The sequence below is a fragment of the Mustela erminea genome, chromosome 9 (genome assembly GCF_009829155.1).
Source record: "Mustela erminea isolate mMusErm1 chromosome 9, mMusErm1.Pri, whole genome shotgun sequence".
In the NCBI taxonomy this organism is placed as follows: domain Eukaryota; kingdom Metazoa; phylum Chordata; class Mammalia; order Carnivora; family Mustelidae; genus Mustela; species Mustela erminea.
The window spans coordinates 83475209-83493177 of record NC_045622.1 but is presented as its reverse complement, the minus strand read 5'-3'; the positions used below and the strand labels follow the sequence as shown (position 1 = coordinate 83493177).

At 36.0% G+C, this 17969-nt stretch overlaps 1 protein-coding gene across 6 annotated transcripts in view; it reads left to right on the top strand.

Moving 5' to 3' along the window:
* The window catches only part of IMMP1L (inner mitochondrial membrane peptidase subunit 1), a 77760-nt gene that overhangs the window by 56462 nt on the left and 3329 nt on the right, over window positions 1-17969 (top strand). For all 6 annotated transcript variants that reach the window (XM_032359369.1, XM_032359370.1, XM_032359367.1 and 3 more), the window contains one exon: window positions 153-279. In XM_032359369.1, coding sequence (XP_032215260.1) covers window positions 153-279 — 127 coding nt within the window. The remainder of the gene's footprint in view (window positions 1-152; window positions 280-17969) is intronic.

Here is a 17969-nt window from a genome sequence, read left to right as displayed (position 1 = left end):
ACAAAATTTCTCAAAGCTGGTAATATGAGAGGGTCAATATGTGAGAGGATAAAGGATTTGGCTTTAAGTTATACAAGTACTATAGCAGTGCTGTCCGTGTATTTATGTTTAATAAATAACATTGACCTTTCTTTTGACTTTTTTCCCCTCAGAGGTGACATTGTCATTGCAAAAAGCCCGAGTGATCCAAAATCAAACATTTGTAAGAGAGTAATTGGCTTGGAAGGAGATAAAATCCTCACCAATAGTCCATCAGATTTCTTTAAAAGTCATAGTTATGTAAGTAACATTTTAATTGTTATTCATTGATTAACATTAACTGAACACACTGACAAAAGAAAATAACTCACTTTTTGAATATAAATTAAAATGCTGCATTCAGTAGAATTTAAGTATGTTTGTATCCAGAACAATTTGGCCATTATATTTTATATATTTTAGTTTCTTTTAAAACCCTTCTTAAAAACATACAATATAGGGGCGCCTGGGTGGCTCAGTGGGTGAAAGCCTCTGCCTTCAGCTCAGGGATTGAGCCCCGCATCAGGCTCTCTGCTCAGCAGGGAGCCTGCTTCCTCCTCCTCTCTCTCTCTCTCTCTCTCTTTGCCTGCCTCTCTGCCTACTTGTGATCTCTGTCTGTCAAATAAATAAATAAAATCTTTAAAAAAAAAGAAAAAGAAAAGCATACAATATAAATATCTCGGTAATAATTGTTGTTGGCAAGATTCACCAACGGATGTCAAAATTTTTAGCGAAAGTTTGAGAGAAATCGTTTATTTGCACAGTCTCAAGGTATCTCTTTCAAGATATTTATTACAAAGGGACAAATAGTAGTTGGTAGAGGAGAAACTGTCAGACACCACCTTAATTGAGTGATCAAGGTTAAGTTCACCAATAAAAAGACATATCAACATAATATAGCTCCTGAAGTGAAGCACTAAGAAAGGTGCGTATCACTTTTGTGATATTTTTGCAAAAGTAAGTGTAACCTCAGTCTAATCATGAGAAAATGTCAGACAAACCCTAAGTGTCATTCTGCAATATAACTGACTAAAACTCCTCAAAAATGTGAAGGTCATGAAAAATAAGGAAAGACAATTGTCTTAGATTGGAAGAGACAAAAGAGACATGCCCCTATATGCCACTGGGATCCTGGGTCAGCAAATTTTCCACTGACTTATAGCAGCAAATCTGGTAAAATCAAAGTCTGCAGTTTAGTCTTTTTAAATCCTACTTAAATTTTTAGGATAGAAATTGTATATACCTTGCTCTAGTCAATTTTACTGTCCCTTTAGAAAAAGAGAGCAAGAATAGCAGAAAGGAAGAGTGAAGAGCAGATATAATTTTAGCTCCTCACCAGTCACGTGGCTGCTGTGACAGAGGTTGGGGGGGGGGGAGGCTTTTGTTTACTCAGCCTATACTTGTCTTACTTTAATAATTTTAACTTAATTTTTTACTTTTCTTTCAATTTTCTGTGTTACCCTCAAATTACTGATGCAGCTGTTACATCTATTAACTAAATTTACTTCTGTTTTTATCCCCAATTTAAGCGGATAAATAGGTTAAATTGTCTTGATCATTGTGTATTTATTTTGAACTATAATAGTCTCTGATTGCCTTGTAAGTTTGATCAATGGATTACTAAATGTGTTATTTTGTACCATCCATAAGAGACTATGGTTCACAAGTGCAAATGTTTTTAATGTTTATTACCACGGTGCTAAACATATTAGTAATTGTTAGCTGAGGGTGATAAGGTTGAAGGTGATAGTGTGGTATCAGGTAACCTATTTTTCTATGACCTTCATCATGGACATTGTATCCCTTTGTTCTTTAAAAATGTCAGAGTTTTACATAATGGTTTCACCTTCATATGACTGTTAACATTTCATGAGACATTCTAGTCACTTTTAAGTTGTTTTAGCAACAAGCATAAACTTGAGACCAGAAATAATTTTATAATGGGTAGAACAACAAAACATGTAAATGAAGGCATCGACTATCTGTACTTAAGCACCACATAATTGTTATTTTCTCTTTAAGGGTTATTAGAGGAAGAATATCAGGGGATTAGATATTTGCTAAGTAATCTGAAAAGACAATCAGAGGACTATAAGATGTAAATTTTTTTGACTATTCTATTAAAGGAAGATATTCTTTGAATTTTTATGTTCAATGAATGGATAAATTAGAAGACACTGCCATATTGTTCTGGGTATATTCCATTCACCTTGGTTTGCATGTTTATAAGTGACAGACATAATTGTAATACTTTTGGTCAACACTTATTATATACTTCATCTGTATCAGATACTGTTGAAACTCTTCACAAGGATTAATTTATTTTTAATCATCACAACAGTGACCCAATAACATAGGTAGTGGTAGTATTTGCCAGATGAGAAGACTGGACAATGGGGAGGTTGAACAGATTGCCCAGTTTCAAACAGTGAAAAAAAGGTTGGAATTCAGACACAAATACCCTGGCTCCATCCAAAATTTGTACTCCTTACCATGCTAATACTGCTTCTCCAAAATATCCCCTACTGATTATTATTATTTATACTCCCATCTCATCGAATTGTGCTTCCCTAAAAATTTTTTGTCTTCATTATCCTTTAAAAAAAAAGGGAATATTTCTGATCAGGGATAGTATTGGTCGTAAAGAGAAGCCAGTGATTTTTTGAAAGTCCCTGCCTCCACCAGTTTTTCTAGGCTGAGTTTTTTGAGCAATAAGAATTGTGTAGTTATTACAGAACCACTTTAGCAAATGTGTTCCATTAATCAAGGTGATTTATAACAAAAATTCTTCCAAGTTTGGAGCACTCTGAAGAAATATCCAAACCTTTACTGGGTCTCCTCCTCTAGAGGGTTCCCTTTTTCAGTTATCTTTGAAGCACACTGGTGCAGTATTTTATGAAAGGGGTTCTTTCCCTTACCGATGTATCTTAGAAAAATCATTATTGTTTATGATGAAGACATTACTATTCAGATCTTGATTGAGCTGCTTGGTAAAGATGATGAATGTTAAATGTGTTTTGAATTCCAGGTCCCCTCCCCCACCCCTTCACCCCCTAAAAATGTTTTTCTAAGTAGGTGCTTCAGAAAGCAAAGCACCAAAATCATCATTTGGAACCTAGAATGTAGAGTTTAGCATATGAAAGAAATAGCATTGTTCCTAAGTTGGCGAAAAAGAATATAAATAGATCGTTGATTAAGTGATGTGGAACCATTTTATTCATTCTGGAGTTGTAAAAGTCCATGTGGCGGCAATACTTACAAACCATGATTTATTTTTTACATTAAGCATTTGGAAACTAAGCAATCCCTATCAGGTGCTGTTGCCGTGGGCTTTGCTCATTTCAATGATATTGAGGCCAGTAATTCTTGCCTTGGGTATATGGGCTAAGCATTGGCTTCTAGGATATAAGCTTAATTTGTGACTTTCAAAAGAAACGTATTCAGCTCAAACATCTGGAATAGCCTGCACAGTACCAAGGTGTGGTATGAAAACCTATATAATGTAGTTTCCATTTTCCTAAGGAAAGTAGAGCCAGGGCTCAGGTAATAGTGAAATTTTGTTATAAAGTTAATGAGAAGATGAAGAAAAACACTTTATAATTTTTCTGAAGGTAACATTGTATGATAGTCCAGGGCTATGATTTTAATCTGTAGTGTAACCTATGCCTAATGTTTAGGCATCTTGTAGTGTAGTAAGTTTGCAATATAGTAAGTTCTATCAGCAAACAAATATCCTATAAAATTTACCAATGAACAAACTCCTTTGACACCACATCCTCCTGTAGGAAAGACTTGCATCTGTTTACTCACTTTGCCTGAACTTTGTATTTTTTTCTTGAGCTCATTCCTGTTAGGTTTTGTTCCCCCACCACTTCATTGAAAGTTCGTCAGGGGTCCCCACTGTTATCTATCCAGTGGTCAACTTCAGGCCTCATTTTACTTGACCTGTTGTTAGTATTTGAAATATTTGTTCTCAAAACCTGGTTTCACTTAGTTTGGGGAGCAGCACATTTTCTGGGTTTTTTTCCCTGTCTTTCTGTTTCTTCTGAGATTCCTTTGTTGGTTCCTTTGAACTTTGGAGTAACTTGGGGTTCATATTTTAAACTTCATCTCTTGTCCATATACACTCACACATTAGGTTGCCTCATCCTGTCTCATGGTTTTAAATATTACCTAACTTAACTTCCAAATTTATATCGACTACAACCTCATTCCTGAACACCAGAATCATAAATCTAATAGTCTGCCCACTATCTCCACCTTCGTACACAATGGGCACTTCAGACTTAGTATGTCCAAAACCAGACTGCTAATCATCTTTCCCAAACTGGCTCGTCCCACACATATCCCCATCGCAGCAATGGCAGCTCCATTTTTCTGCTTGCTCTGCTTCTAAAACTTGGAGTCCTCCTGGACTCTTTTTCTCTTGCATTGCGCATCCAGTCCATTAGCAAATCATGGTGGCTTTATCTTTTAAATATAATCAGAATTACACCACTTCTTGCTATTATATCTGTTACCTTGGAGTGCAAGACAAATTCATATCTTGTTTTCCTGCAGTAGCTTAGAACTGCTGTCTCTGCTTGTACCATTCCCACATTCTTGTATTTTTCTTTTAAGAATTATATGTGTGTGAATAACAACATCATTGTTGTTTTGGCAGAGATCTAAGCAATAGAAGCAGTTTTACATTTCAGAAAGAACTGATTAAATGTTCTCAGGATATATTAGTGGTAGAGTGTTTTTAAAAGAAGTTGTAAATGGGGCAATATGTCAGTGATAAAGGTGTTTGACAGTAAAGTGGAAAATATTTTTGAAAAACTGATCAGCAAACTGAAAAACTCACTAATTGGACAGCATTAGAAAATGGTCAGTGTATATAGTTAACACTAATAGCCCCTTAATGTGTACTGTGTATTTAGGTTATAGTTCAAATCCTTGAATATCCTAATGCTGTTTTTCTGTTTGTTTAAATGTCATTTACTTTAGCTAAAAGTCACAACCATATGGTGTTCTATTACCACTTGTATTATAAACACAAAAAGTACTCATGTGTAGGGAAAGGAGTCATCAGATTGAAAGGGCTTGTTTATTATAAGCTGCTGATACACTAAATCCTTATGTCATTTAAATAGAAGAACTACCTAATAATGTCACTCATTACAACTAGGATATCTAAACAAGGGACTTGCTTTTTGCAGACCTTAGTGATAAAAACCTGTGCTACACATTCATTTCTCAGCAACGGGTCCCAGGATAATCAATCATGGCATACTGCTAATGCCTTGATTGCAGCTGATGTGGAGGAAATATGTTTACTCTCTTGCTAAAGTGAGGTTCACTGCGGAGGTGACGTGACTTTTTCATCCTATAGCTAACACAATTCTGAAGATAAATTTGACTTATTGTTTACAATTCTGAGGTTTTTTCTTCTGATATTAACATTAAATAATCACCTTTGAGGTCTCCACAACTTAAACATTTTCTGATGTGTTCTCTGAACATTTTCAGAACAATTTATCTTATTTTAACAGTAACATGTAGTTTATAAAATTTTATTTTGTAGAAATGTATTTTATCTTAATATGTTTGTGTGTATATACATATATATATTCATATACATATGCACAAAGATTAACATTTTTTTTTAAAGATTTTATTTATTTATTTGACAGAAAGAGATTACAAGTAGGCAGAGAGGCAGGCAGAGAGAGAGCAGGAAGCAGGCTCCCTGCTGAGCAGAGAGCCCGATGCAGGACTCGATCCCAGGACCTTGAGATCATGACCCGAGCCGAAGGCAGCGGCTTAACGCACTGAGCCACCCAGGCGCCCCAAGATTAACATTTCTGCTAAAAGAATAACAAGTCTTCCTGAAATGGTTTTGTTCACCTAAATATATTTTAACCACTCAAAGTTGGAAAATCAGTGTCATTGCTGTGAGTTGAGGAGGGCAGTTTTGAGTTCAGTAAAATGAAAATATTTATGTATGTTTATCTGAAAATTTTATGAGACCTCTCTACTTTAAGGTTGCCTAAAAGGAATTGGGAGAAATTAAGAAAACTGAAATTATAATGCTGCTGTTTAGTAGAAGGATCTGAAGCAGACTCCATCACTGATGGTAGTAAAAAGAATATATTCCAAGTGTCATGTGGCTTCCCAATCTGATAGAGTGATCTACTGGAAAGCTGCTGTTGACTAGGTGGAGTATGTTCAAATGCTTTAAAATAAGCAACTAAATGAAGTTCTTGTGTTACAGCTTGGCGTAATTCTTTGGGTTTCAGTGACTCACTCAATGTTAGTCCATAAAAGCATTCTCATTCTACTAAACTATGATCTAGTTAAAATAAGACTAGAAAGGAAGAATAACATGTAAAAGTAGGCATGCATGGAGTGCCTGGGTGTCATGCTCAGCAAGTAATCTGCTTGGCATTCTCTCTCTCCCTATGCCCCACCCCTCATGCACACTCGTGCTCTCTTTCTCTCAAATAAGTAAATGTTCAATAAACAAAAATAAGTGTGCATGTTATAAAACAGTTGAAGATTATAAATTAGCAAGAAACTGTTGGCATTACAAGCCACTGTACTGCTAACCTACAAAAATGAGTGCATTAGAATTGTCATAACTATTTTAAGACAGTATAGGAATTGGGGTGCCTGGGTGGTTAAGCATTGGACTCTTGATTTTGACTCAGCTCATGTTCTCAGGGTTGTGGGATTGAGCCCCATGCCAGGCTCCACACTGGGCATAGAGCCTACTTCAGCTTCTCTCTCTCCCTCTCCCCATCTCTAGTCCTCTCTCTCTTTAAAACAAAACAAAACAAAAAAAAGAAGAAGAAGAAGAAGAAAAAACAAATGTAAGAATCATTTAGTTTGTTACAGCTACTGCCTGTGTCCCCACTAAACACACATAAGGGCCCAACAGATTTGTCTCCTTAAAACCTGTAGGGTGAGCAGTTTAAAATTTTAAGATGCCACTTAATATTCTGATCTATTTCCTGTACATTGTATGTGTGAATCTCCAAATCAGGAAGGATTAGAGAAACTTTCTGTCATCCAAAGACACTTGAAATTTGACCTGACTTCCCTATATAGAGAAATTCAAAGTAGGTGTAGGGACATAGACCAATATGGACTTGTGACCCTAAGTGCAACCGTTGTACCTGACCCCAAACCAATCCCAGCATTTAATCATCTTTAAGGAGGATGTGCTCAGGAGCAGCTAGAACCACTGGACATAGGGGGCAGGGAGTTGGGGTGGAAGAGAAGACTTGAATGCCCCTTAGCAAGCTGGCGGGGGAAGGGGGGGGCAAAATTGGCCAAACATTAACGTCACAACTTTCCTTTTATTTTATTTATTTATTTTCCTTTATTTATTCATACACTTATTAATTCCACAAGTACTTCCTGAGCACTTACTTGAGGGCCAGAAGCATGTTAGAGGAGGTAGTGCTGCAAAAGCAGACCTTTTGCAGATCTTTCTGCAGAAGCGGAATATTCTATATCTGCACTGTCCAGTACCGTAGCTAGTAGGCATATGTGATGGCTGAACACAGGACACATGTGTCTGATAACGTGTCTGAGGAACTGAATTTGAATTTTATATAATTTGTAAAACTAAATAGCCACAAATGTTACTAGTAGATACCATAATGGACAGTTCAGGTTTAGAAGTCTATAGCCAAGTTGGAGGAGCAGACAAGAAATTATAATATGATATAATAGAATTATAGACAGGGTGCTGTGATAAGACATAAGATGAAATTTATCCAAACGGTGGTCAGTAGGGTTTTTCCAGATTGGGAAGGTAAAACTTGAGTTGAAATTCTGAAGGATAAGTAGGACCTGATCAAAGCAAGCCGTATATTCATAAAGTCTAAAAGGGAGAGTATAGCATTGTGCTTTGGGCAACTGCTAAAAGTAAGTTCTTATGTCTGGAACATATAGTGGGGAGGGGTGGGTAGTGAAGAGAGATAAAAATAAAAAGGTAAACAGGGCCCAGTTCCTTGTATGTCTCAAGCAGGGAAATAACATTATCAGACTTAGCTTTTTAAAAATCACCCTTAAAATTTATTTTAAAAACTTTTAAAAATAATAAATATGTGTGTGTGTGTGTGTGTTTCTTGTGGTTAAAATACCCCCAATATTATTAAATTATTGTAAAGGAATAAAAATAAAAGATCACTCTGATATTAGTAATAGATTAATAGAGGAAGGTTTGGAGTAGGAGGGACTCCTACGAGGAGAGAAGTTTTGGAGGCTGAGAGACCCATTAATAGGCCATAGGACATAATTAAGATAATAACATTAACCATTGAAAGCAGTACAAATTTTGGAGAAAGATTAAGGAAATATCTAGACAGGATTGGATGCTGGAAGAAATTGAATTGAAGGGCTTAAAATTGAGCCAGGTTTCTGGCTTTAGCAATAGGAGTAGATGGTACATGAGGAGATTCTGGGAGAAATGTTAATTTGGGAAATGGAGAGAAGATATAGCCTATCTAATAAGCCTAACAGAGACTGTATTTTATTTTTTTAAGATTTATTTATTTATTTGTCAGAGAGAGAAAGACGGAGAGTGAGCAGGAACAAGGGAGCAGCAGGCAGAGGGAGAAGCAGATTCCGCACGAGCAAGGAGCCCAATGTAGGACTTGATTCCAGGACCCTGGGATCATGACCTCAGCCGAAGGCAGACTCTTAACCAACTGAGCCACCCAGTTGTCCCGGTATTTTAAATTAATACAGTGGCAATTAAATTATTAAAAGAAGTGGAGGAAAAAGACAATAGTTTTCCAGAATGACATTTGGATGCTGTACTATGCCCTCCTTGATGTCCATAATGTGTTTTCATAATCTTAGTTAAAACAATGTTTTGGTGCTTTCAGCCCTCAGGGATCAGTCTTATTTTTTAGAGGTCTTCAGCTGTTCTCTTTGTACCTTACATCATTACAGAAAAATGTCATCAGTCATCCACTTGTCTAAATTGGAATTTTATATTCAGAAAGTCAGATTTCAATCTAAATAATTTTCAGGGTATAGTGCATTAGAGTTGTGGCTTTGATAAATAAAACACAAGTAAAAGAAGTATCTGTCAAAAACATGGAGCAAGGGCCACGTGGTTGGCTCAGTGGGTTAAGCCTCTGCCTTCAGCCCAGGTCATGATCTCAATGTCTTTGGATCGAGCGGGCATTGGGCTCTCTGCTCAGCAGGGAACCAGCTCCTCCTTCTCTCTCTTCCTGCCTTTCTGCCTACTTGTGATCTCTCTCTCTCTGTCAAATAAATAAATAAAATCTTTTAAAAAATGGAACTTAATGTTTTTTCTTTTTTTAATGGTTTATTGGTATCAAATACAACAGATCTACATATTTCATTGTAATTATTTCTTCTTTGGAGTAGAGAGACTCTTTTCTACCCCAGATCTTCTATTTTTAATACCATTTCACGTGTTTAATCAGCTTTTTTAGCCAATCTCTATATGAAGCAGTTATGTATAGGAGCTGTAGGAAATTGAAAAGAGGTACATCCATGCATCTATGAAAATAATTCCATTTAGGGATGAGTTTTGACTTAGGAAGTATTATTTGAAGTCCCATGAATCAAAATTTTCTTGGAAACATCTGCTAGTCTTTGAAATAACCTGTGTTTCATTAAGTTAAGCTCATCTTTTGGAATACAACAACCAAAGTGTGGGTTGCCTGGGTGGCTCAGTCTGCTGGGTGTCCGCGTTTGGCTTGCATCATGATCTCAGGGTCCTGGAATAGATACCCATGTCAGGCTCCCTGCACTGTGGGGAGTCTGCTTCTCCCTTTGTCCCTCCCCAATTTGTGCACTCATTCTCAAATAAATAAAATTAAAAAACAGAAAACAAAAAACCAGAGTGTACATTAGGCTGTATTAAAGTGAAGCTAGAGAGATAGTTTTGAAATGAAAATATAAAATGCTGCTTTTAAGTACTAAACCAAAAACAGATAGGTAAATTATTTTACAAATAGAACAAAAAAGAAGTCAGAGAAAATAATCCATTGTCCTGGGGAAAAACTACTGTAGGATTGGTACATTAATATTAGATGGCTATGATGGAAAAGCATATTCATTGGCTTCAGTCCCAACACATTCCCTCTCCATAAACCTTCTGACGAGTGAGTAGACGGTTCATAAGGAAGAGCCCAAGCATTTGATATTTAATAAACATTGCTTAAGATGCCTGTTAAAAGAATAAAAATGGTAGTCTTTGCTACATAATTAATATGGCATCTATTCACAGTTAATGTACATTTTTAATAACACTGAATTCAAGTCTTGGCTAGTACCAGAAATATATAATTGAATACAATGTAAAAAAAAACTACTGAAACCAAAGTAAAATTGCAAAGCACAGTTCACTTTGCGGAGAACTGGGTAGACAGGATAGGAAACCAGGAACAAAGAACTCCCAGCAGACACCATTCATACCATTAGTTGGGACAACTGCTAATCACAATAGCTAGTATTTAGTGAATGCTTACTGGGTGCCGGGAGCCTTATGTGTTACTTCATTTGGTTTTCAGAATAATTTTGTAAGGGATTTATTAAACCCAGTTATATAGATGAGGTTTAAATAATCTGTCCAAGGCTCTTCACTAGTAAGTGGCAGAGCTACATTTTGAACTCAGGACTCTTCTTACTCTTTGGATGGTATCTTTACCATGCTTACAGAGCCCATCAAAAATTCCTCTTCAGGCTGGATGGAGGTATTGAGTACTTGCAGGAAAGATGAAGGAGCTTAGCTTGCAATAGCTATGAGAATGACCAAGTCTTAGATTAAGCTCTAAACCTGTTCAGCAGGGAGATACTTGATAATGAAAGAACCTGTTAGTAAAAAGCATCCCCTATCGTTACTCCAACCCTAGTGCTGGAGTTGTAGCCTATTGGAACTTTTGTGAAATTTCTCTTTGGTGATAACTGGCTAATGAACCCAAGGTAGCACCACTTTTAGATAGGGGATGACAGTAACAGTCCCTATGAATTATGCAGATAGGAGAATAATAAGACTACACAGAAATAGCAGGTATTGAAATAATCAGTGCTAACTGTTCCAGCTTGGTCCTTATAAATGTTACTCTCTTTGTCATGCATCTAGCATTTGGGGGTAATACCATTAGGACTCCAGATATTCTACTCAGATAGACAAATGTGGGCAAGAAATTGTGCCAAGGAGAATGTCAAACAGAATGTTAGTGAAACTATTCCTTGGGTTTTGCTTTGAAAGGTACTCATAACTGACACTCGAGACTCCCATTTTTTTAAATTAAAGACTACTAATGTTTTCTCCACCTTGTGTTATCAAGAGCTCTTCTACTTGATTGCTTCTAGGAGGATTCACTGTTTCACTTTTTGACATATGTCTTCGTAGCTTTTATTGGTGTTACAGCAACTCCAACAATTACTGACTTTTACATGAATCATATTAATACTGAGTTTTATGAAGTTCTTTTAGAACTATATAATAAATTATTTCATTTTCCAGTTATTCTCTCCAGTAGTTTGTGTGCACAGCATCTTACCATGGCTGCATTTTGGTTGTGTAAGTCATGATTAAACAATATGCATTAAACAATAGCATAATGGTATAGTAATTTGACTTGATCCTGCTTACCTGGAAGATAGTAACATAAAAAACAATTTTATGGGCATTGTTAGAGTAAAACAACATATAAAGTGGGGACTTTTTTCCAGGGTAGGAAAATTATGCATTTTTGTATTTCACCTTTATCATTTCATGAGACCCAAAACAAAATCTTTAAAATATGTGTGGAAAATGAAATACTCTTGGGATTAAATATTGTTACTGATAGATCAACCCCCATGTGCTTTTGCCAAAAAATCCCAAAGCTTTCTCTTAATTGCTTTCATAAAATTGGTGTCCCTCTCCTTTTTCTTATAATTCAGAAAAAGGAAAAATAATCATGTCAAAAAAGGATCCCAAAACTTTGCCCCTCTTCTTGGCTTTCTTTTTCTTTGTTTCTTTAATAACTACTGTTTCTTTTTCATTCACACTTGTTTTAGAAACATTAAAGAGGCATGAGTAGTAGCAGGGCCAGTGCACACCCTACCTTTGTTGGTTGTAAATTATAAAATATCTGGCAAACAAAGGGTTAATTTAAAAACTTTCACCTGTTATTAGGATTTTCTGTTTTTTGAAATTTTTGCAAGGTCAGACACACAAACATCTTATTCTTCAGTTGGAACTTTTTCTTAATTTAGGTATTTTTGCTTAAATGAATGAGTTTGATTGCAGTTTAGTAAATGTGTTATCTGATATTGTGGACTCTTGCATCAGATTTCACTGGAATCAAGAAAAGTAACACCTGTGGGTTGGTTCACAAAGCCTCTTTTGTTAAATGGACACCCGCAGGCCATGAGGCAATTACATTTGTTGCTTGTACTATAAAAGAGGCACTTAACTAGACCTCAGTAAGTATACTTAAGAACTAGAGGCTTGATTCTTTTGTCCAGCCCCGAGATTAGGTTTTATCATACATCAGGAAGTAAACCTCTGACGTAGAAAGGAAAAACAAGAATGATTTAAAGGTTCTTTTAATGCTTTAAAATTTAGCCCTTAAAGTAAGTTCTGTCTGAGATCCTGGGAAAACTCAGAGCCAAAGTAAAAATTTCTTTGTGATATTCATATATTCTTACTCAGTTGACAGATTCATTCAAGTTGGCATGGCAAATTCACAAAGGTATGAAAAGGAAAAGTAATTAGCCATTTAAAGTTTTGGTTATGAGAAGTAACAAAAGCATGAAATTAGGGATTTCCATTTTTGGTAATTTGCAAACATTTATTACAAACGAGTTTTTATTGGAGTTCTTTCTACATTTTAAGCTGCCATTTAATCTATTAATGTTATTGCTATAGAATTTTTTCCTCTTATCTGGTTTGGATTTTCTATTTGGTGATAATCAGTAGGTTAATCCCACAGACAATAACTGCATTTTGAATAAGAAAGGGAATTTTTTTAAAGATTTTATTTATTTGACAGAGAGAGATACAGCGAGAGAGGGAACACAAGCAGGGGTGTGATAGAGGAAGAAGCAGACTTCCCGCTGAGCAGGGAGCCCCATGCAGGGCTTGATCCCAGCCTGATCCCAGGATACTGGGATCCTGATCTGAGCTGAAGGCAGACGTTTAAAGACTGAGCCACCCAGGCGCCCCAAGAAAGGAAATTTTTTTTTTGTCTCAGTCTCAGGTCAGGTTTTCAGTTTCGGACTCCTACCAAAAGTGTTGTATTTTGTTTATTTAAAGAAGTGAGTTCTTAGCTAGTCAAATATTTTGGTTATCCAGAGATCTGGTGACAATACTGCTAATTGCAGTCATTTATTTGTACTACATGTAGAAGCAAACCTATCTAGATTGGAAATTAGGTCTTTCTCTTTCCACTCTACGAAAGGTTAAAAAAAATGAACAAAACTCTTCATAACCTGTATTGTGATGGACTGTGTTCTTTATTAAAAATAAAAAGTACAAGTATCACTTAAAAGGATAGGCACATTAAGATAACATGTGTATGTGTATATGTGTGTATGTATGTACACACCGACGGTCCCTAATTTAGGATGGTTTGACTTAACATATTTTTTAGTTTAGTGTGCTATAAAAGCAATATATATTCAGTACAAACTGTACTTCAGAATTTGAATTTTTATCTTTTCCTGGGCTGATAATGCAGTATGATACTCTCGTGTTGCTGGGAAGCAGCAAGTGAGCTACAGCTACCATTCACCCATGCAGTCAAGAGGATAAAGTGACCATTTACAACCAACCATCCTGTACCCATACTGCCATTCTGTTTTTCGCTCTTTCAGTATTCAGTAAAATACTTGAGATATTCTACACTTTATTATAAAAGAGGCTTGTGTTAGATGATTTTGCTCAAGTGTAGGCTAATGTCAGTGTTGTAAGCACATTTAATACAGGCTACGCTAAGCTATGATGCCCAGTAGGTTAGGTGTATATTATATGCATTTTTGACTTAAAATACAGTTGACCCTTGAGCAACAGGGGTTTGAACGGTATGAGCCCATGTACACGTGGATTTTTTACATTATAGTATTGTGAATATATTTTCTCATCCTTATGGCTTTTCTGAACATTTTTTCTCTAGCTTATTTTAAGAATATGTATATAATACATATAAATAACATATAAAAACGTGTTAATCAACTATGTCCTTAGTAAGGCTTCCTGTCAACAGATTATTAAGTTTGGGGGGAGGCAGAAGTTATATGAGAATTTTTGACTTGGCGTGGGGTGGGGGAGGCATCGGCACACCAACTCCCATGTTCAGGGGTCAACTGTATTTTCCACTTAATGATGGCTTAATCGGGACAGAACTCCATTGCAAGTTGAGGAGGTTTATATACGTTTTAAAATTATCTAAGTAGTATATACTGACCATAAAAATACAAATTTTGATATATGTAAGTTTTGTGGATTTCTTTTAAACATTTATATATATTGCCCTGCAACTTACTTTTTTCACTGATGGTATTCACGTAAATCAACTAGTTTTTCTTTGTTTTTGTTTTTGAGCAACTGCCTACTATTATATAAATGAACCATATTTTATTTGACCTGTACCTACTGGGGAATATTTATAGTTTTGTTAATTTTGAGATACAAGCAATACCATAGTGAACTTCCTTATTTATACATAGTCGCATGCTGTGTTTGGCAGATCTTTTCTAAAGATTTTGATAAGGAAAGAGTAGAACAAAAAGATGTAGGGGATGCAATGGAAAGGGACAGAAGGTGGAGAGAGATGCTAAAGGCACACTTTACTTACATCAAAAACTTTCAGTTTTTACTAAAAGGATTCTCTTCATATTGTTATGAGGTATGCTAAGAAAAATAATAAAGACATTAAAAATGAGATAATTTGAACATTTGTTTCTAGTAATGATGAAATAACTGATGCTGAACTTGCCATCCTGCCATAAAGAACTAGAAAATTGGACAAAAATGTCAAATAGCTGTTCTCAGAGAATGCACAGCTGGAAGTATGGGACAGATCCCTGAAAGAGAAGAGACAAGGCAAGCCCTATACTTGTGCCAACTCAGGTGTTTCAGAAGGTACTGAGGTAAAATTCAAGTCAAAGAGTAGTGATTTTGCTGAGCTGAAGAGACAGACTGGGATAGAGAGACGTTTAAGTGGTTGGAACTTATTGATCAAACTACCTGGGAAAACAAAGCTACCTAATGATCACCATGAATCTCCTTAGGTGTTCTCTTGCCTTTTGAGCTGAATTCTAAATTGTGCCTTTTAACAGTGAAACCTGGAGACTGAGCAAAGACTGAATGGGGAGCTGAGCAATTCCCAGAGCTCACAAAGGGCTGAGAGCCACTGGAGTTCTGACCAGCCAGAGTGAACAGATTTCACTGAATATCCAGGACATTCAGTAGAGATCCCTGAATATCAAGCCTTACTTAGTAGTAGGCTAAAGTAGCCCTAAGAGTACAGTGTGAGATAGACCCAACCTGACAAGCTTAAAAACAAGGTTTGAAAGGACTAAGCTGGGCCATAGCTAACTCACCTGCCTCCTCCAAAATAAGCTCACCTCAACATTTAGCACACTGTAAAGGAAACAAATTCCACTCAACAAATCAATGTCCAGCTCAGTCACAAACTACAAGATATGTGAAAAGGTAAGAAAGTGTACCCATAACCAGAAGAAAAATCAGTTAAATAGTTCCAGAAATAATAGAAGTAATGGAATTAACAGACACAGCTTTAAAACACCAATTCTAAATATTTTCAAGGATCTGAAGGATGAAAATAATGAGAAAAGAAATGGTAAATATCAAAAAGAACCAAATGAATATATAGAACTTAGAAAACATTGTATAGCTTTACAGTACATTAGAAATGGCAAAAGAAAAGATCCCAGGCTAGGAGGAAGTATTTGTAATATCTGTCACAGACTTATACTCAAGGTAAATAAAGGATTCTGAAGGGGGGCGCCTGGGTGGCTCAGTTGGTTAAGTGTCTGCCTTTGGCAGGTCCCAGGTCATGGTCCCAGGATCCTTGGATTGAGCCCCATGTTGGGACTCTCTGCTCAGAAGCTCTTTTTCTCCCTCTGTCTGCCTCCCCTTGCTTGTGCACACTCTTTCTCTGTGTCAAGTAAGTAAGTAAATATCTTAAAAAAAAAAAAAAAATTCTTAAAATGAGTAAGAAAACAACCCATTTTTAAAAATAAGCAAAGTATTTTAATAGACCCTTCACATAGGCATAAGAAAAAATGTTCATCAGAGAATTGCAAGTGAAAACCACAATGTGATACCAGCAATTCACTAGAATACTCAAACATTGCTGCTTAGGATAAGATGATTCAATTATTTTGGAAAAGATTAAGGATAGGCATACACTTATGGCCTAGAAATTCTACCCCTTGGTATTTACTGAAAAGAAATGGACTTACATATTAATGTTTAGAGTGCTTTATTTTTACCAGCTCCAAACTGCAAAGAAAAATATCCATCAACAGATTATGGACAGACATTGTGATTTATAATAGAATACTACTTAGAAGTAAAAAGGGATGAATGACTGATACATACAACTGGATTAATCATAAAAAAATGAACAAAGCCAGAAACAAAATAAATATAGTACTATCTTACTTATATGAAGCTTAGGAACAGGTAAAACTAGTTTCCAGTAACAGATCTCATTAGTTGCATGGTACCAGGTATATGCATGGCAGGTTGACTGGCACAGGAGGGAACCTTCTGGCATGATGAAAATGCTCTCCATCTTGATTATAATCAGCAGTTACATAGGTGTGCACATTTTCCAAAACTAGTGTCAAACTTGAAATGAGTGCTTTTTACTGTATATAAAGTATACCTCTAAAAAACTGATTTTTAAAGTGTAACTTTAAAACACTTTACTCTCTTATCCTATACCAAAAATAAGTGGAATTATTTACTGGACACTGAGTAATTGACAGGTAGGTCAGCAAAGGTGACTGCTTTGATTTTTAAAAATCCAACTTAGAGGTTTTCCTGTTTATAGAGAAGTTCTTATTAAAGGTTCCATCAACGATGAGGTTGTTTCCTTGCTTTGTATACTATCAAGCACTGAAGTCTGAGAGGTAGAGGATATTCCTTTACTGTAAATGGATACATGGGTATTAGAATGTATAGGCTTAACATAAATGGGAGTTAGCATGTCCCATATTTGAACCTACTTCTATTAACTATCAGTAATAGTACTTCACAGCTTGTTTTAAGGATAAATTGCGTTCTTAATTTATCCTTAAATTAAAACAAACTAGAGGGGCACCTGGGTGGCTCAGTAGGTTAGCCTCTGCCTTCAGCTCAGGTCATGATCTCGGGGTCCTGGGATCGAGCCCCACATCAGGCTCCCTGTTCAGTGGAGAGCCTGCTTCCCCCTCTCTCTCTGCCTGCCTCTCTGCCTACTTGTGATCTCTGTCTGTCAAATAAATAAATAAAATCTTTCAAAAATAAATAAACTAGAAAGCCATGTATATACACTGGCTTGCTCTACTATTCCCTTCTTTATATTCCACCTGTTGGAATCAAGGATTAGGTCAAGATAGCCTGAGTCACTCTTCCAAAGGCTTTGGTAATATGTTCTGGATTTCTCTGAGCAGATTCCTTTCTGTACTTGTTAATTTTATTATACCAAAAATAACACTTCATCACTTTATTTAACTTATCTTTTTAATTTGGAAGAAAGTTGGGTCATACAAAAGTGATTGTGCTTTATAAGAATTCCTACTTACATTATAGATAAAAAACCACCAAATATTTGGCTTAGGTGTTGTAAAGAATTAAGATCATGGTATGATTACTGTCTGTTGGCTTATTTGGTCACAAAATAATAGACTTAAAAGCCATGCAAGCTAATGTTATAATCTAGGGCCCCAGGCAAGACAGACTTTGTATGGTA